Raw genomic sequence first — 21,500 nt, forward strand, 5'->3', positions numbered from 1 at the left:
AAATTGAAACTGTATCCCTTCCTGGAACAGAGGTAGATGTTTCGGACTAATAGGTATATAGGTCTGTCATATACATGTAACAGGTTTAACGTGTGATTTGACTATACTGTACTTAGAGTGTGTAGTGTACGATGACGTTTCTATTCGATGCCCCTTACCACCCTACATTCAAATTTCTTTTCCATTAACATGACATGGGGAAGAATTGCCTGTGAACCCCCCTTGACAATTATGTGGCCCCTATTCTGTCCTCTCATATAATGATTCAGATAAATGCCCATGACGGTGTAGGATTATCAACAGGCTATGGTGGAAAATTGAAGCAGAGAATACACGAGTTCCACATTTTGCGACACAAAATACAGTAAATGATAAACGCATACCGTACATCGCATCAAACATCAGACACTGTACCTATTCGCACTTTTAAATGGTTTCTTAACAATATGGGTTGGTTGTAACAACTGTTTCTATATTTGACACTTGTTCTTATATAAACAATCCAACTTCATTCTAATTTCAATATTTACTGAATTTCATTAGCGGGTATCTTATCTACTTTGTACTAATTTTGACTTGAAAGCAATTTGCCTTATTTATTGTATAATATTTATTTATTTATTATAAACTGTCAATTATTTTGTTTTCTATTTTTAAGTAGTTTTTATATCGATTATAAGTGCTATAAGTGTTATACAGAGGATAGGCGTGTTTATAGCTCTTTCTACAAGATATGTTTTAGGGTCTATACTACCATAGTGGAATCCCCTATTTAATATGTACATGTATTAGTGTAATTTGTATAGAGAACAGGTCAAAACGACATGATCACGCATAATTTACTTATTAATTATTTCATTTATTATATAATTATTTTTTCATTTGGTCAACATGAACTGCATATACTGCTTTGAGTTCTCTAACTATGAAATTACAGAATTGAAACTTGAATCTTGAAAAATGTAGTTCCTGAAATCTGAAGACAATTCATATTATTAGCTTTGAAATATAGAATTAGCTGTCAGCATTTCCTTTGACAACCTATGTTTTCTCAGGTTGTCGATCTTTATTATTGAGTTAATGTTAATTGTTGTGTTTTTTTTTTATTTTTAACATATAAATATCTTCCTTATATTTCAAGTGCAATTCTTTTTTCAAACTGTGAACAATTACGGTTATATTTGAATTTACCCCCTAAGAAACTGCATTTATTTGGTTCTTACATGGAAATAACACAAACGAACGTAGTTCACAACTATTTTGAATCTCTTCCTCAACTTAATAAGTGGGTGAGGACTGATTCTGACCACCACCCTTCTCACACTTCATCTCAAGCACTTTCTTACTGGGAAAATAAAGTCTAACTACCGATATATGGTTGAAATAAAACGTTGGATGATCGATTCACAAAGTACTGGGCTTTAATTAGTAAATGATTCCAGATCTAAGTAAACAGAGGTACTGTATCGATTTAATATAGCATGGAAATAAACAGCAATAAACACTAACTAACATTTATATATTAGCACAGACCCGTCTGATAATGACATGGGAACTTAACATGAAGTCCTTCTGTCGTCAGTCCATATGGATTTGAAACTGCGTAGCTCGACAAATCTATATCCGTTCATCCTACATCGGAATATGGTCACTAGCGATCAAAAACTCCCATGAAGTACAGTGGATTGTCATCATGAAAAAAATCTGGCCAACCAATTTCATTACTGCAACTAAACACCACCATCCCTCTCCGGAAAGATTTCTAGCTGCTCCGAACAATCAAGTCTTGCATGGAGCCAGGGCAGTTGTTAAACTAAAATACCAATCGCACATTGTCAAAATAGCTCAAACAAAATTCCAAGAAATGGGAAAATTAGAGGCGCCGGTCTATATCTAAATCTATTTAAAAAAAAACTCTGTATAGGGTATAGGCTAAAATACATCTTCAGAATATCAAGCTATTACGAACTTCGTAATAAATTGACACTTTGAAAATGACGTTAGTACTGCACTTCAAATCTCAGTCATGTTCACGAATCAAGGGTCGGGTTATCTTGGTTATACATAACCTTGTCCCAAAATATATTCATTTAAAAAACAACAACTAGTCTTAACGATATTGGAATGGCGACCAGTAATATTTGACTAACACAAGTCTCTGATAGTGAACATTTCGGTGATAACAAGCTTCATGTATAAATATAGAGACATTTTATTGAAGGTAAGATATGATATTGTGTTTATAATTCAAAACATGTTGTATTATATTATGTATATGTCCAGGTCGTCTGCACTAATGAATTGGAGTTTTACGTCTAAATGCTCGGCACAGTTTTGAGCGAATAATTACGCTTTTTTTTATTATCCATGCATAAATGTCTTCTTGATTGTTTTGTGTATTGTTGTCATGAAATGAATTGGAGTTAACGTCCTATTTTTCTCTTCTAATTTGGACTAAAGAAAGTAGTAAATAGCCTTGAGGAAAATGTAGATCTACAAACGACACAACAATAACAGAAAACACTTTCAATCCATGATCTTAAAACCCTGGACGACGCCAGAATAGGCTAACAGAAAACACTTTCAATTCATGATCTAAAAACCCTGGACGACGCCAGAATAGGCTAACAGAAAACACTTTCAATTCATGATCTAAAAAACGACGCCAGAATAACAGAAAACCCTTTCAATCCATGATTTAAAAACCCTGGACCACGCCACAATAACAGAAAACGCTATCAATACAATGATCTAAAAGCCCTGTACGACGTCACAATAACAGAAAACGCTATCAATACATGATCTAAAAGCCCTTGTACGACGTCACAATAACAGAAAACGCTATCAATACATGATCTAAAAGCCCTGTACGACGCCACAATAACAGGAAACGCTATCAATACATGATCCCAAAATCTTGGAAGACACTTCACAATAAGAGAAAAGACTTTCAATTCATGACCTGAAATCTTTGGACGACAACCAATACCACAAATAACACATTCAATCCATGACCCAAAAACCTGAACGACACCACAATCAAAGAAAATATATGACTTTCTTCCCGAAAAACATAATCAGGTTGGCATCGTTAGTAGATTTGGCATTGTCTTGACGATAAGATCATCTCTGAATACAACATTATGCAGTAATAAGTTTTGTTTATTTCATTGTTCTGATAATATAGTTAATCTAATTTATGATATCGTAGTACCATTACTCTGTACTATAGGTCATTAGTGTGTACATTGCTTGGTACATTAAGTGTCAAACTGTGTGCATCAAAGGTGTATATTAGTGTCTCAATTCTTGTTTCAACTGCGTCTCATGTTAAAATTTATGTGGCATCGGTGTCTCATTCATACAACATTGAGCTAATTTCGCGTTACATTAGTGTCTCATTTGGTGAGCTAAATTTTGCGTTACATTGGTGTCTTGTTTGGTGAGCTAAATTTCGCTTTACATTGGTGTCTCGTTTTGCGTTCTCATAATTATCGTGTTACATTATTGCATTAGTGTTAGATTCGCGTTACATTGGTGTCTAATTTCGCTTTACATCGGTGTCTAATTTCGCGTTACATTGGTGTCTCCTTATTCCATGCTACAATAGTTTCGCTATCTAATTTCACGTTACATTGGTGTCTAATTTCACGTTACATTGGTGTCTCATATCGCATTAAATTGGTGTCTCGTATCGTGTTACATTGTTGTCTCATTTAGTGTTACATTGGTGTCTCATTTCTTGTTGAATTGATGTCTCATTTAGTGTTACATAGGTGTCTCATTTCTTGTTGAATTGATGTCTCATTTCTTGTTGAATTGATGTCTCATTTAGTGTTACATTGGTGTCTCATTTCTTGTTGAATTGATGTCTCATTTAGTGTTACATCGGTGTCTCATTTAGTGTTACATTGGTGTCTCAAAATGTATGGGATTAGTGTCTTATTTCGTTGATATTGATATTGATTTTGATATTTCGTGTATCACTTTCAATAAAGATGTTGCATTATACGACATTACTTTGTACATTGCCTGTCGCATTGTGTGTTTGTGACCAGTCGTTAGTTCGTGTTTTACTTATGGTTGTTCCAAGCAAAATTGAACAGAACTTCATAGGACGTAAATCTCCAATCCATTTCAATTTATGATTGTTGTAATGAAGCGGGGTAAATTAGGTTTTTTTTAAATTAATGCAGGTTACAGAAACACAGTGAATATGGTTTGAGCAGAATCACCGTGAAGCACAAATAGCATAAAGGTAAGTTTTTTTTTTCGTGTTTCTTAGTTTCATATATTATTCATTGCATTTCATATTATAATAAGCAGCAATCATTGAATAGCACTCGACAGTTCAAAATCCAAAAATGTTCCATTGAACACTGTATGGCGTTGCTCGTTCTCAGTATTATCATAAAAAGAGTTTCAAATTTATGCAAGTAAGGCATAAAGCTCCATTTTTCAGAAAACAAACATGGAGTCAGACAGTAAGAGAGGTAAAAATCGAATGGGTCTGCCTAAATCCATAAGTATGGTAGAATTCTCATCGTTCGAGCTACAATCCCAGACTGAAAAAGACAAGAAGTTGCAGGGCCTCAGCAAAAGTCGTTATGTTAAGGTATGGTTAACAGCTTTGATAAAAAAAACAATTTTAGCTGTGAATCACAAGAAGAAAACTGACATGTATCTGTCCCCAACCATAAGTCAAAATCCAAATTAGAAGGAGAAAAGTTACCTATATAAATCATTATGCATTTTTGGATTGATGGCTACCTTGAGATCTTTTCATGTCTTTTTCAGAATCCACAAAGTTCAGGATTACGAAAGTTTTCAGCCAGTAAGGATCGACTGCTCAGATCAAAGAGCATGGTTGATTTTGGAAACCTAGAATCTATTGGTGAGAAGAAAAGAGAGAAACCCGTACCAAAGGTTTGACTGCAATGCTTTATGTAATAATAACCATTCATACAACGAATTAGGCATCAACTCACTGATCCACCATCTTAACAATGTCAATCTAATAGGCCTACCTTGAGAGCAGCCAATGTCGTCCTTGTTTTAAACTAGGACTGTCTCACAATGTAACAATGCTTAAGACGCTTTTGTATTGTCATTTTGACACACCTTTCAGACTGCTCACACTGGTTTGGTAAAGCTATTTCAATTTCAATTTACAGATCGATATACCATTGCCTAGATCCTCTAGCATGGCCGATTTCACCCCAGCAGCTAGTGACGATCTGGTGAACCAGCTGTATAAAGAGCTCAGGAAGGTTCGACCTCCATCAGTTAGCAGAGATGAGGGCAAGGGTAACAGTGGGCTTCAGGTACGTTTGGGCTGGCCCGATGTAGCCTAATCCTTAGGCCTATGCCTAAAATTATAGGCCTATTGATTGGGACAAATGAGAAAGCTTAGCCTATTGTTTTTAAAATTGTAGGCCTAGGACTACGATTATTTTTAAGTTACAAGCCTCATGATGGCTCTGACATCAAACTAGAAACCTGGTTAGTATCATAACTGTAATAACATTTAGGCCTACTAATCGGTGTTTCTGATAACGTACCTCCTAGCTCTGCAGTGCAACCGGTTAGAAGGTTGGATTCATGACGTCATTTGCTTGGTAACGTCTAAAGGTAACGTCAATGTCAACGACGATGGGCTCCAATATTGAGCAGCGTGCAAAAGTTTGGTGACCATGAATTAATCATCTTTCCTCATTATTCCAGTCTTCCCAACTGTATATGGGCACAGATGATCCGAAAAAGAAAATACCAAGAGTTTTATTTTCGAAGAACCTCTGATAGACAGGGTTCTCAAGAACTTAGGTCTAAGTTGATATTCTTCTGAGCCCTTGGGGCCTAATAATATGCCGAATTTTCTTTGATTCATTGGGTATATCTACCTACTCTTTTTTCAGGTATACAAAAGAAGATGGTACATCTTAACTATATACTCCCTTCTAGCTGGTACCCAAGCTTATGTGTGGAACTTTTGGGGACCTATAGCGGCTACTAGTGAACATGCCTACGGTTGGACGGATGCAGATATTGCCTTTTATGCCAACTGGGGGCCAATCTGTTATATACCTATGGTTATTCCATTTTCATGGCTGATTTCAACCAAAGGTTTGTAATATTCTGTTGAGAGTAGCATACAATGTCGCTCTATTGTTAATGTTTGCCTTTTAGGTAAGGTATCAGACGTTGTTGCCGTAGACTTCACAAGACAATGGTCTCATTAAAATACAAATTACTTCGATCAATAAATTTTTTTTTAACTTAAACATTCTTTAGATAATGTTGGCTTATCTTATTGCTCTTTTATTCTTTTAACAATGCACTGAAGCAAAAACCTCATGCGCCTTTTTATATTTTATTTTTCAGGATTGCGAGTGTCCCTATTAGTAGCCAGTGGTTTAGTTGCTGCTGGGTCAGCTGTACGATGCACCATTACTGAACCTCCTTATAACAAATGGTAAATATATGTATTTTCTCTACATGGTGAGCATCAGAAAACCATACTCTCTACATTTCTGACGTCTCGTTAAACCGTCTACAATCGCGTAGGGAAAACAATGAAAACAATGAAAACAATTCATATGTCAAAGTCGACATCCAACAAATCAGTGAGGTAGTCATGAGTAACATGGACAATTTCAGATGAGGATAATGGCAATGTCAGATGACCTCAGAAAAAGTTTTTTGTTTTCTGCACAGTGCACTATACAACCAAGAGATCATGTGTAACTTCAGCCCGACAAATCTGGCCCAACCCGTTTCTCGGACCCTTGTGGGCGAGTGGGATATGGGCACGTTTAAGACGATATCTCATCCGTATATCACGCTCGAGGAACGAGAAGGGCCAGATTTGTCAGGCTAGAGTAATATGGCAGATAAAAGTCATTCCAACATACGAACACGAAGAATCACTAAAGTTTCTTGGTATTACAGGGTTGTTCATTCAGGACAACTGTTAAATGGTGTAGCTGGTCCTATCGGTAAAGGAATGGGTCCTGTAGTATCTGCTACTTGGTTTCCACCGAGTCAACGGACAACAGCTACGGCGATCATGTCTGGTTTTCAGTGGTTTGCTGTCGGTATATCGTGTATTGCGGGTAAATATAATAATATTACATCTTGGATTACGTCCCTTGATCAACTCAAAAGTTTTTGGGTTTGTGTATCGAAAGCTCCTTTACCGTGCAATTTCCCTATTCTAATTTAATGTTCTGCGCGATGTCTGTGGTTCCTTTGAAATTCCAGGAATTAAAATTATGCCATTCAAGCCAATGGTGTTCGTTTATATAGGCTAAAATTATTCCAGAGATTCAGGCGAACAATCTCTTTCCAACCTTTTCTTGCATGTATTTTTGGAACATCTGGATGTTTTGATGAATGGTTTCTGAGTTATTTCACTTGAATCGTCCCATGCTGCTTTTTAGCACGAATAGACTATTCATGATGAAAAAATATATATATATATAATAATCAACATTAGCTATATGAACTTCCTCAAATAGGTGCCAAAATGACAAGATGATTTGGGGTCAGTCCAGAGGGCGGAGCATTCCTCACAAGTAACACTCACAACCATACTTATAGTGGTGTCACATCAGAAGATCCGAAATAGTGAACACGTATATATATGATAAGCTATGGTATAATGCATCATTAGAGGTGTTGGATGTTTTGTCGCCGAATGTGACAATAAGTCTAAAATTTATATTTCAGGGCCATTGTCAGTTCCAGAAACATTTCTTGTATGTAAGTGTGGACAATTTTTGTATGTTAGTGTGGACATTTCTTGTATGTTAGTGTGGACATTTCTTGTATGTAAGTGTGGATATTTCTTGTATGTAACTAAGGGCATTTCTTGTATGTAAGTAAGGGCATTTCTTTTATGTAAGTGTGGGGATTTCTTGTATGTAAGTAAGGGCATTTCTTGTATGTAAGTGTGGAGATTTCTTGTATGTAAGTAAGTAAGGGCATTTCTTGTATGTAAGTGTGGAGATTTCTTGTATGTAACTAAGGGCATTTCTTGTATGTAAGTAAGGGCATTTCTTGTATGTAAGTGTGGACATTTCTTGTATGTTAGTGTGGACATTTCTTGTATGTAAGTGTGGATATTTCTTGTATGTAACTAAGGGCATTTCTTGTATGTAAGTAAGGGGATTTCTTGTATGTAAGTAAGGGCATTTCTCGTATGTAAGTGTGGGCATTTCTTGTATGTAAGTAAGGGCATTTCTTGTATGTAAGTATGGAGATTTCTTGTATGTAAGTAAGTAAGGGCATTTCTTGTATGTAAGTGTGGACATTTCTTGTATGTAACTAAGGGCATTTCTTGTATGTAAGTAAGGGCATTTCTTGTATGTAAGTGTGGATATTTCTTGTATGTAACTAAGGGCATTTCTTGTATGTAAGTAAGGGGATTTCTTGTATGTAAGTAAGGGCATTTCTCGTATGTAAGTGTGGGCATTTCTTGTATGTAAGTAAGGGCATTTCTTGTATGTAAGTATGGAGATTTCTTGTATGTAAGTAAGTAAGGGCATTTCTCGTATGTAAGTGTGGACATTTGTTGTATGTAAGTAAGGGCATTTCTTGTATGTAAGTGTGGAGATTTCTTGTATGTAAGTAAGTAAGGGCATTTCTTGTATGTAAGTGTGGACATTTCTTGTATGTAACTAAGGGCATTTCTTGTATGTAAGTGTGGGCATTTCTTGTATGTAAGTGTGGACATTTCTTGTATGTTAGTGTGGACATTTCTTGTATGTAAGTGTGGGCATTTCTTGTATGTAAGTGTGGGCATTTCTTGTATGTAAGTGTGGACATTTCTTGTATGTAAGTGTGGATATTTCTTGTATGTAACTAAGGGCATTTCTTGTATGTAAGTAAGGGGATTTCTTGTATGTAAGTAAGGGCATTTCTCGTATGTAAGTGTGGGCATTTCTTGTATGTAAGTAAGGGCATTTCTTGTATGTAAGTATGGAGATTTCTTGTATGTAAGTAAGTAAGGGCATTTCTCGTATGTAAGTGTGGACATTTGTTGTATGTAAGTAAGGGCATTTCTTGTATGTAAGTGTGGAAATTTCTTGTATGTAAGTAAGGGCATTTCTTGTATGTAAGTGTGGGCATTTCTTGTATGTAAGTGTGGTAATTTCTTGTATGTAAGTGTGGGCATTTCTCGTATGTAAGTGTGGACGTTTCTTGTATGTAAGTAAGGGAATTTCTTGTATGTAAGTAAGGGCATTTCTTGTATGTTAGTGTAGTGATTTCTTGTATGTATGTGTAGTGATTTCTTGTATGTAAGTGTGAACAGTTCTTGTATGTAAGTGTGGACATGTCTTGTTGTAAGTGTTGGGATTTCTTGTATGTAAGTGTAGTGATTTCTTGTATGTAAGTGTGGACAGTTCTTGTATGTAAGTGTGGACATGTCTTGTTGTAAATGTTGGGATTTCTTGTATGTAAGTGTTGGGATTTCTTGTATGTAAGTGTGGACATGTCTTGTATGTAAGTCTGTCTCCGTTTTGAACGGAAAATTAAGATGAATATCCTATCTAGCCTTAATAAATATATATTAACAAACATAATGAACATGTTATAACACAATGTATATTGAAAGAGGTAACTAAACAGAAATACATTGAACCCTATATAGGAGCGGTTGATAATATTATACAGCGTAATACTTTTATCCTCAGCGCTCGTGGTCACGTGGTTAGTCTTGTTTTTTGCAGTGTTGATTACAGCTTGCCGTTTTGATGGCCTTTCAGAGTATAATTTCATTGTGCTATTCTATAAAGGATTTCGAATTTCAATTCATTGATGTTGTTCCCTTCTTGGATTATCCATTTCCTAATAATTTATCAAGGGGTTTGCTCTTCATTCATTTAGGTAATCGTATGCATGCCTCTAGAGCAAAATGACATTTTTAATATTTTATTATTGTTTTTAAAAAATAAAAGTTTGTAGACACTAAGAAAAGATTGAAATGTGTGGTATGTGGTCTAAAATAATATTTAACATTTACTGACAACCAATGCAGAGTGACTCCTGGTCAAGATGTGTTCAGAAGCACATTATGATGTGGTAGAGACATTTCTGCAAAAATGTTAAAAATAAATATAATAGTTTAGACAATATCTATAATGCAGTATATTTATTTACAAAACATAACAATTTCTACATAGATGTGTTGAATATCGAAAAAAGCAAAAGCCAATCTAAAAAAAGAACGGGGCAAGTTGCTATTTTTTGGCACCATCCTTAGATTGACTGGTGTCGCTTTTCTTCTCGTTGGTCGAGATTGATGTCCCCCTCTTGTCTGTAGCCGACCATTCGTCTGTTTCTCGTAATGTTTTGTCCTCTTTGTTTCTCTGCTCCGGTGGAACAAAACCAACTAGGTCTTCCTCGTAAGCTACTTCGATTCTACTCTGGTAAGATTCTCTCGACATATTGATTGGAAAGTTTTCTTTCTGAAATGAAATGAAGTTTTACGCCCCACTTTTCTGACCCTGGTTCTACTGATGAATTTGATAATGCTGATAATTTGGACCATAGATTTCATACCACTGACACGGCACTCTGGAATCCAAGGTTTTCAGAATGTAACGAAACATTATTCTTCCCTCCTTACGATGGTTTTGATTCCTTTAAATTCAAATTAATGTCCATTGTACACGGAATTGTTATTTTGATCCATTTTTTTACTTTCTTTTCACACTGGCAGAAACCAGGGATAAAAAGTACTTTCTAAAAAATATGCAAGCGTCACCAGACATTCGCGCTACGGATGACCAATCCGTCTATTTTTATTACAATAATATTTATTCAAACGTTACCTGTGCTGAATCACGATATCAGAGTTATGGTAGTAAATCCTGTATCTCTGCTGTTGTAAACGGTCTAATTCATGTTCAGGCTTATAGTTTATTTTAAGAAGGGTTTTTCCAAAATAGAAAAGGGGAAAACCCACAAGTAAATCCTCCTGACAACAATCGGTAATACTTCGAAGTTTCCGTACAGCTGAAAGACCTCGAATATTAATGAATGGTTCGATTCGTTGTGTATTCTAGGGCGAGTCAATTCCAAGTAATATTGTGACAGTCCATAGCTCTGGAACCTTTGGGTTATATTTTGGAAATGAATTTTAATTATGTCGTAAATGCGGGACTTTCATGGTATACGGCTTTGTGACAGATTCGTAAGCCATTTCACTCTGACAGTCAAGTACATTATTACCGAAAAGTTTGTTAAAAATCATGCTGGTTGTCAATGCAAAATAAATAAATAGCTGGAGCAGAAATGGTTGGAATAAAATAATGTTTTATGTGTTTTTTTATAATTTTTTTAATTTCTTTTCAGCATGCACTCCAATTCATCTCAATTACTAGGTAATTATGTCAAACTTTAAATCATAGAGCAAAATTACTCCAGAGAACCTAGTTTCATTAATCCAATAAGGGGTGGATCATAAGATCTAAATCTCCTCCATAAACTCGGTACAGTACAAAAAAGTAAGACATAAAACCTCTTTCAGTTTTCATTCCATATGTTCCAAACGTACACAAAACAAAGTATTTCAGAGGAATTATATTTCAATAACCCATCAAGTGCTTAACTACAGTAAGGAGTAATAGTTTCAGAAAAGTTATATGTCTATTTCAGAAGCTGTTATAGAAACAGAAAGGCAAAATATCAACAATTATTTGTATGGAAGTAAGTTCTGTACATTATACATGGATCAATGGACGTCGCTAGGGAGAAGGTTTAGGCCACCATTTTGACAAACTTTTCCTCGTTTCACACTGCATAGCGTTATTACCATTTAGCCAATCTGTCGGAGATATTAAAACATATAACTCCATTTCATTTCTTTCAATTGAAATTCTAGAGAAGATAGAAATACATTTGTTTTTATGACAGATGAATCTATAACCAGTTTTTTAATTTTGAAAAGTGTTAGGGTAGCTCCAATAGAGCTTTTTCATCTGACAAACGAATAATTGAACGGCTATGCCATCTTAAATATTTGGAATATTAGATTAAATCCTAACTTTGATATTGTGTTTATTTCAGTGGCTGGATTGTGTACAGCTATATTTATAGTTGTTATTGTTTATTTTCCGGGTGAACCCCCTCTACCCCCCAGTCCTTCTGCCTCCATCCAAAGACTGGACTATAAAAGTGGTCTCATCAGACTTATAAGGTACATGTGATTTTTGCAAGTTTATAAAAACTTGGTAATATTTGAAATGGATGGATGTAATCTCACATAAAATCTTTTGTGAAATAAACAATTTCTAGTTCACGATCAACTTTAAATGACAAAAAAAAACAATTGATATAGGCTTATTATTAAATTTGGATTTGGTAATGATCTTTATTGTTTCATCTTATACAGTAGTTTTCGATTGTCTCAATGATCTTTTTAATTTCAGACATAAACCAACTTTCTGGTTTATTGCGGTGTTATATGGGTCGTCTACAGGAATCAGAGAAGCCTGGGGCTCTATGTTAAATGTCAACTTGAAAGCACATGGAATATCACAGGTATGAAGACTGACTTGCCCCTTTCTAGAAGGGACAGATTGAGTGCTGGATTCGATGATTGCGATAAATGTTTCTGGTGTTTACGATAAAAATAATGCTAGACCTGACGAAACTGTCCAACTAGTTACCTAATGCAGTGGCCGATTCTATGGATCAGAACATAACAAAATGTCGCGTCCTAATAGCTATTACATTAGTACAATGACAATTATTTATGGTTAGATATGGCAACTCGGATTTATGTCTTACTAAACTGTGAACGCATATTTTTTCTGAGAATTTTATTGGGCGCCTCCCACCACAATTCCCGTCTTGGTCATATTTGTATCTTTGTAGAAAACATTTCCAGCATTTTGCCCCGTTTAAAAAAGAGATAATGTTTTCAGAATGATGCCGGCTGGATCGGATTCTACTCGTCAGTTGCAGGTTGGTTAGTTGGTATAGTGATAGCCAGGTATGAATTCCTTAATATTATCAGAACAAGAGGAGAATAGCAGTAAATTTCATAAGAGTCGACGACTGGGTGACTCAAAATGGGTTAAATGTTTTACTTGACAATCGCCTGTGGTACGTAATTCATCGCCGATCATTCCAAGACAGTAGACACAATAGGCTAAAGGTACAATTGATCAAAGAAGTCTGGATATCGAAGGGATACAATGAGTATAGGATTATGTTGATTTTTTTCTAGGTTTGCTGATCTGTTAAAACGGAGGTTGAAGATATTTCTAATAGTGTTATATTTTCTCAGTACCGTATTGTATATCTGGTTAACTTTCTCCTTGGTTGGAATATTGCCTGCTTCTAAAGGTGGTTTAATCTTCTTTTAGCTGTAACGGGGGCCATGGGCCTTGTTTTTGCTTGTAACTGTTGAGGATATATTCCGCATATATTCCGTTGAGTCTTAGTTCCATTGGGGTGCGTGTCCAAGAGTTTAGAGCAAAGCATGGCAGAGTCAACCTATACGTAATATAAGACAAGATGCAACGTTTTTCAGCTTACAAAAATGAAGAAACTTTTTTAAATTCATATTTTTGTATTTCAGCCTCTCTGTACGTGTCTATAATAACATCAACTATAATATTGTGTTCAACCAGTCCCCTATTTTATGAAGCAGCGTGTGAAATAGCTTACCCTATCTCAGAAGGAATAGCTAATTTAGCTCTGACCATGCAGGCTAATATAGCATCATTGATATTTTTAGGTATTCTTTCAATACCAAATATAGGTATGTACCAAGATTCGTTTCGACTAAACGGGTCAAACGCATCGACAACTGCTTATTTTTCAGAGATAGGAACTTTTCCAAGTGCATCTGGAGCAATATAGCTTGTAATTGCACTTTGTGTATGTTTATATCCACTGGGCTAATAAAACTATTTCTAGGAATTTTATCTGTAGAATAGGCGAGGACGTAAGCATCATCAATTCGCAACTTATGGATCATCTTATAATTGCACTTTAATCTCTTATGCTAGGCATAGCTGGACTGAATGTACGCAATTCGGGATTTAAAGTGTTGAGGTCACATAGGCTGGCTTCAAACTAATGCCTCATATAGTTGTAGTGCATCTGTGAGGTGGCACAGTCGATATACAAATACGTGTTCCTTCTGTTAATCGAGCTATAGAACCATCGACAATTGCAAAGCAATAAAGAAAGCGAGACAGATATCTTACTTAGCCAAAATGTGCAGAAAAGGGCGTAAAACTTTATTTGTTCTATATTCTAGGTACAGTTTGGATGAATTGGCTACTAATTGCTATATTTGGTGTGTGTTTTCTGTGTTTATTATTTATGAAAGAAGACTACAGTAGATCTGATACGGACGATAAAAACAAAGAGATTACAATAAATGTGTCTTGATATACGATATAAAAATAGTACTTGAAGTGATAAGTCGTCTAAATATACTTCCCCGGTGGAAAAAGCTTAATTTCAGCTATATCAGCAGCATTTTCTATAATGATCTTGATCATTTTCAATTCAAGTAAATTTAAGCGTACGTTACGACTGATATAACTATTATTACTGTGAAAGTACATTTATTTTTGACCATCTGTTGTACAACATCAGGTAGTGAATCTTTTTGACTGTGATCAAAGATGAAGGTTGTACAGATCTGTTTCAAAACGTGAAGGGTGTGTTGCTAAATTGACAGTTCATGCTCAACTTCAAGTGCCAATCTGCAATTGGGTATGCTCAAATGTTTGATTTGTACAATTAATAAATATACTGTACATATCGATGGGTCTTTTGTGTAGGATATGAATAGAACCTCTTCCGGGTTGAAATTTGTAGCGAATAAGCACACTTTACGTTAAAGGATCCATGCATTTTCTCAACCCTTTGCCCCATCGAAAAAAGTGTCATGTCGTTTGGAAGGCGCTTACCCATTGCAATACCCAACAGATATCTCGACAGTTGGACATCAGATGGGATGACGCGAATGACGACAGCTGTAATGAAATATTTTTCCTTTTCCCCCATTGCAAAGTTTCAAGCAGGAAATTGCAGTTGAATAAAAACAAGAGAAAGCAACAGGAGCAAAATGTTTCATGTATGTACAATTAAATTTGAGCAAAAGATAGTATTCAATAATACCTTATAATATAATAAAAACTGCCTAAGTCTTCTTACTGCTAACAAGACACTAAAATATGCTACAAGGTGCGCAAATATTTCATATTCAAATTAAGAATTGTATAGAATAATAATAGAATATCGTTCAAGAGACCTGAATGTACCTTTTATCTAACATCGGTCGTTGGTTTGCTTCAAAGATCATTAATTTTTCGAGCTACTCGACAATAAAACACATCAGTCGCGAAATGTATTAAAGGGATACAATCGTCTACAAATATACCTTGTCGGTTGAAAGGAGATAAGTGTCTGACTCTTCAGAATGAATAACCAACTTCTGGTTAGATGACAAGTTTCCAGGCTGTTAAAATCATTTTCCCGTGTACATGTACATTTAGATATTAGTCAAAGTCGATTTGTGTGGATCACGTGGGATGCCGCGAAGAACATGGCCGGTGCTTTTAAAGATATTTTTATATTTTGGTACAAGTTGGCCGACCTTGAACCAATCCCGACAGATTCGGCTTACATAACTACGCACGTTTTTTTACAAAGTTTCACTCTTATGGAACGTTTTGGACTTTTGGTGTTGACTCCAGGAGAAACTGAACTAAGAATTCGGGTCGCCACAGATGACGTGACGTCATTGGACAATGACCTACTACTCCAGTTATCCTTTTGCTGATCATAATAATAACTAGGCGGCACCATTCTATTTGATTTTCTGGGCTTGTTCCACCAAGTGTACATTTGTCTGTTATCTATCTCTTGCGGTTTATCAGTCTTTTTCTCAGATTTAAGACTTGTGAAAATTTCTCTCTTTGCTTCCGTCATTTCTCCAGTATTTTCGATTTCCTGAACGAACTCCTCTAGATGGTTCTCATCAGATTCGTTGTAGCAGACGGCTAAAAACATGTCGGTGATGACATCAAAGTTTTTAAGGGGAAGATACGAGCCGCCTGAACGATCTGCCAATTCTTGATAAAAAAATTTGCTTTCTACACTTCCACCTGCATGTACGCCGTACACCTTTACTCCCATTCCAGTTAAAACATCCAGATCATCATGCCAGTCGATTCTCTGATCTGTATGGTCCATTTCATGAGGAGGACTGTCTCCAATAACCACTAAAGCTTTCGCTGAATCTTCAGCCCAATCTAAAGACTGAGATTTACGTAAAACCCATTCGTAACATTCGGGTGTATCACCGCCGCTTGTTGAAGGTACGTCTTTTGCAAATGTTACCAATTCTTGCACATCCGACGTCAGATCTACCATTCTGATGACGTATGTTGACTGGTCGCAATAATCGCCATGTGCAATGAGGCTAATTCGAATATTTGGTATGTCTGCGATCAATCGTGAACACGCCTGTTTCAAATTTTGCCGAACCGTGTCCAAATAAGCATACATGCTTCCAGTGGTATCGAAGGAGAAAGCCACCTCAACTTTCTTTCCCTGTGCATTGAAGCTGGTCTTGATTTCGTCTAGGTCGCTTTCACTGAGGCTTGGGTCCGAAGTAGTCGCATTTGTGGCAGTGCTAATCTCACTGACAATTAACTCCTCTCCACTGACCAGTCCTAGCTCATCTAGAACTGTACCATTTCTGGAAATTCTCATACCACATTTCTGAAAAGATACGGAAGGTGACAGGGTTTTAAGATATGGTGAGGAGAAGCTACTGTTTTGTTTGTCTCCGTACATTTCCTTCTAAAATGATTCATTTTGTCATCTAGATTGATCCAGGATTCCTATTGGTCTTATTCCACGTATATCCAATTATATTGTCATCTTGGATGATCAAGGGTGGCTAATGGGATCTACGGTAATGACTACTATAGCTTTTCCCTTGGTCATCAAAATGAAAACATTTACAATGTCATTCGAGCTATTTGCATTTACCTTTCCTGGTTGATAAAAACATAAGCATAGATGTAGAACAGTAAGAAAAACGTAAAAGTCCAATTCAGTGAAGTTATTACTTTCAAAAGTAAAAGTAGTAAATGGGTACTCACCGTAGTTATCATTTTATTGTTCAAGTCTATCGATTTTTCAATTTCGGTTATCAAGTCTATTACAGTTTTAAGATTTGAAATGGTTATAACTTTTGTTTCCTCCGAATACAGTACTTTTATAGTTAAATCCTGAGGTTGAACGATCTCTACCTTTAAAATCGTTTCAGCGACGACCCCCAAATAACCAAGGGCTGACGATTTCTTCAGAACTTTTCCTTGATATTTGATTTTCAAACGGTTTCTATCCAGATTCTCCCGTTTTGCAATTTCACCGCACAGAATTGCGATCGTATCGGTTGAAAACAAATCGTACTGAGCATTTTTTCCGGAAGGTAGTTTGACATACACGTCAATGCATGCTGAAGCCATCTTGAATCGAGAATAGAAATCAGCAAACTTCTCCAAATCAATGTCTGATTATAAAAATCGTCTGCTACAAATTCAGCCATGTTGCTCTGTTGTATATAGATGAACTGCTTGAATCTATTTTTAGCAAACCAATCAAAAGTTGCGACAATTTATATCATCCAATGAAAACACTGGCTAATAATAACCTTTTGACATGTTACTAAAATTAACCAAGGCTTTTAATTGAACTACTATAATAATGTCTTTGAATGGCATTTAGCAATTGTGAGTACGATATATAGACACAGCTTTATGGAACAACAATCACTGGTAGCCGAGGACGACGGGGGAAACACGTCGAAACGTTGCATAAAACTTTAACCAGTGATTGTTTTTCCATAAAGCTGTGTGGAAACACGTCGAAACGTTGCATAAAACTTTAACCAGTGATTGTTGTTCCATAAAGCTGTGTCTATATACTATAATAATACCGTACTAGAGAGACATAGTATGCTTCTACACAGGGACCACTCAATGTGTGTAATTTGGCGTATCCGTTTTATAGAGTCCACATAGTAAAAAATAGTTATGTGGTAAGCTATTTGGTTTATAAACTTGGCCTAATTTCAGAGATTCCTCAAAGCTCTTTAGGTATGTTTTTTGTTATAGTCTATTTGTTGGGTTTGTCAACTTGACATCCCTTTCAGAGATTTCCCAGAGCTCTTAACGTTTATGTGGTATTTCGGTTTGTAAACTCTACAATCCTATTATAGAGCCTACATATAGGTTAAAATTTTGCATAAATGAAAACGTTACTATTTCACCGGGTGAGATGTACAGATATCGAAAATGAAAATAAGTGTTTAACAAAAATAACAAAATTTATTATTCAACGGATTCAAAGTACTATTGTTAGTAACTATTGTTACGTTACATTTTCAGTGGCTCAACTATAGCCTATGAGTGGGGGTCCATGGACTGAAGTGGTTTGGGGCCCCTCACCTGGGATATTTTTTGAACATATGCTCTCCTGCAATTTTTCCAGTGGGTAATTGGTTCAACTAAAATTTTGAGGAGACACGGCTATTATTTTGTTCCTTGACGTTCTCCTACTCGGGGGAAGTAACTGTGTTGCTTCGACCAGAGCCCCCGTTGGTTTGTAGTGGTTTTAACACTGAAAGTTTTCTCAATTTCACAGAATCAGAGAACACCAATAATCACAGATTAAATCAATACATGCGAAACTAGTACATATTCCTGTAAAATCCATAGGCGAAAATGTGCATGATATTCTAGTTAGCCTCAAGTTGATAATATTCATGTTGTAAGGATAAGAAAATTAGGATGTAAAACTCCATTGCTCCATAATGTATTAAAATTCGTTGCAATTCTGGAGAGCTTTTAAATGGGAAAAACTACTCTCTGAAACATGTACACGGTACACCAATCTTAGTCCATTTGGCTCCTTGTCTGGTTTCGGGATCACATCCTCTCGGAGGAGAGTTAACTCGCCATTCTTCTCCATCTTTTGAGTGAGAGGAAAAAATCGATCTCGGTATTCGTCTATCATTTCATCAAATCCTTCCCATACTGATAAAATCAACAACCCACCTGTCAACAAAAATATACAGAGCATAAACGGTCGATAAAATTTAACAACAAATCTTGCAGTCTATTATATTATAGACTCACATCGATAAATTAAATCACCTTGTGTTTTAGATAAAGTTTCCAAACTACCTCACATGAAAACTGATTATGTGAAAAGTCTCTGATATACCGAGCCTTTGCTTTGGTTATTTCAATTTTTTACGTCAAGCAAAGAATTTCTAAAGAGAGAGAGAGAGAATAAATATATGATATTTTTCCAACTTACCAATTTTGGCTATTCTTATCAATTCAAACAAAGCATTTGTAGGCATATAACCTACAGAGAAACCTCCTACTACAAATGCTGCGTCATAGGTATCTGAAATTAAAATAAACAGAATGTAATGGAATAATATGATGAAATGAAATGAGGTTTTGAGCTCTAGTTTCTGATTTATGCTTTGGTGTGTGATAAGCGGGAAATTTCCATCTAAATAGCCTACTATTCGTTTAAGATATTTCAACTTTCGAGGAATCTTTTAACGAGAGAAGTTTGTGCGATATTGTTCCTGGTATTTTTCCCTTCGCAGGAACATCATCGCAACCTTTTATAAGCATCGTGACAAACATAGACGCAATAAATTGATTGATTTTCGGAAGGCGGATGACTGTTGAATTTCCTTCGTTCCTTGGTTCTACCAAAATGTTCTGTAGAAGTTATCTGCAAATATATTGTTCCAATCACTTGCCCCTTCGTCATCGACAACAAATCCCTTTCACGGCTAGAACAATTGAGAGATCATAATAGTGTACAAACCAGTTTCAATGCATGCTAATCGTGTACCGTCAAAGTACTCTGTGAAATGATTTTGATAAATTTTCCTCTCCTTGGCAACTTTCATCATTTCTTCACTGGGGTCCAAGGCGTCCACATTTCTAAATCCAAGTTTCAGAAGCTGAAATAAAAAGTGGTAAGATTATTACATTAGGTGTTTTAGAGGATACTCTCCTATAGAAGCACTGGCCTAGATTAAAAGTAGAAACTGTATAAAAGTAAATTGATTTGAAAAAAAAAAACACTCGTGGAATTAATACTTCTGGCGAGATTTACAACAAATAACCTATGCAATTGCTTCAGGAGTTGATGAAACGGGGATCATTAAAGTATGGATTTAAATAGCTAACTATACATTGAAATTATCTTGAACTACTCTTAAATGTTATCTCCGGGTTTGGGTGAAATTGATCTTGAAACAAGACGTTATATTTGAAAGAAAACATAAGCCTACCTCCATTCCCACAAGTCCTGTACCGGAAGCTACGTCAATAATTCTGATTTCATCTCGATCAGGGTTATAGTAATTTGTAATAACTTCGCAGGCTGTTTTCTGTGGTTTCCAATTCGCTACCAACATATCCTTAAATATAGATTAAGTGATCAGTGAATAAGGCTACTATGATTGGGAATTGGTATTTTCACTTCCTTTTGGGGGCTAGATGAGAATTAATACCAGCCAATATGAATGACGGATTTCTCTTTAAGTTAGCCACGCTAAAAATTCACGCCAGCAGTAAAATGAATAATTCAAGTGATTTAATGTGAACATGTGAACATTGGACACCTGATACCACTCTGCGACTGGTCTAGTCAACACGACATAAAAAAAATGCACCATGCGAGCACTAGAAAAGGGTGCCGAATGGAAAATTCGAATAAAGAAGTAAATTTCTCCGTTCATTCACTTCGTTCACGTCGACTATACCAGATTATATGATCCGTTCGTATGCTCTTCGTTCGCGTCGACTATACCAGATTATATGATCCGTTCGTGTGCTCTTCGTTCACGTCGACTGCAACAGTTCTGATGATATGCTCTGATTCTCCCATCGACCTGAGCCTTCCCTTCAATACAAATATTCTAAATGTTTACTACCAACCTTTTCATATTTGCCAGATTTTGCCCATTCGTTTAATTTGCTCAACATTTCTTCTTTGGTCATTGCTTTTCTTTTTTCAAAATCTTTATAAATATCGAAGGCCTTGGTGTTTTCCATTTTGATATGTGGTCAGTAGTCGTATAACAGATATTGTGTTCTTCAATCGTCAGAAAACCTTTATTTATTGTGATACTTTTATTGTTCAACTGTTACTATTAGAAACCTTATACATATTTAAAGGGATATATACTACACAATAAACATGGTCAGTTATACATATATAAAGATTATAATTATTGAAGTAGATTGAGGGTTTCTAATAGAAACCATTGATTAATAATTATCTTGGATCCCTGACAAGGATCCCTGATTAGGTTAATTATTGATTGGCATAATCTTGTTGGTTATCAGGTTTTGTTTACAAAACAATTGTCCACATGCTTTTATGAGAAATTCAATTGGGCTGATAGCACACAAAGC

At 35.8% G+C, this 21,500-nt stretch overlaps 3 protein-coding genes across 3 annotated transcripts; 1 reads left to right on the top strand and 2 right to left on the bottom strand.

The window, feature by feature from the left end:
* Nucleotides 1-5,912: 5,912 nt before the first annotated feature.
* On the top strand, nucleotides 5,913-14,412 carry LOTGIDRAFT_118817 (hypothetical protein; the record flags this gene model as incomplete). The annotated part of the gene is made up of 10 exons (XM_009056829.1): nucleotides 5,913-6,123; nucleotides 6,382-6,472; nucleotides 6,949-7,112; nucleotides 7,673-7,739; nucleotides 12,038-12,202; nucleotides 12,435-12,546; nucleotides 12,933-13,000; nucleotides 13,238-13,356; nucleotides 13,592-13,774; nucleotides 14,279-14,412. Coding segments are annotated over 10 exons (1,314 nt in total), but the record flags the coding sequence as incomplete, so codon positions are not given.
* Nucleotides 14,413-15,084: 672 nt separating this feature from the next.
* Nucleotides 15,085-17,605, bottom strand: LOTGIDRAFT_232476 (hypothetical protein). The gene is made up of 2 exons (XM_009056830.1): nucleotides 17,145-17,605; nucleotides 15,085-16,758 (listed from the first exon to the last, which is right to left on the bottom strand). Exons 1-2 carry the CDS (start codon nucleotides 17,511-17,513, stop codon nucleotides 15,655-15,657), a joined length of 1,473 nt encoding a protein of 490 aa, XP_009055078.1. The 5' UTR covers nucleotides 17,514-17,605; the 3' UTR covers nucleotides 15,085-15,654.
* Nucleotides 17,606-18,357: 752 nt separating this feature from the next.
* LOTGIDRAFT_232477 (hypothetical protein) lies at nucleotides 18,358-21,160 on the bottom strand. The gene is made up of 5 exons (XM_009056831.1): nucleotides 21,021-21,160; nucleotides 20,372-20,500; nucleotides 19,900-20,038; nucleotides 19,369-19,461; nucleotides 18,358-19,103 (listed from the first exon to the last, which is right to left on the bottom strand). The coding sequence occupies exons 1-5, from the start codon at nucleotides 21,135-21,137 to the stop codon at nucleotides 18,865-18,867; spliced, it is 717 nt and encodes a 238-aa protein (XP_009055079.1). The 5' UTR covers nucleotides 21,138-21,160; the 3' UTR covers nucleotides 18,358-18,864.
* Between the last annotated feature and the right edge of the window lie 340 nt (nucleotides 21,161-21,500).

The sequence above is a fragment of the Lottia gigantea genome (assembly GCF_000327385.1).
Source record: "Lottia gigantea unplaced genomic scaffold LOTGIsca_29, whole genome shotgun sequence".
Taxonomy (NCBI): Eukaryota; Metazoa; Mollusca; class Gastropoda; family Lottiidae; genus Lottia; species Lottia gigantea.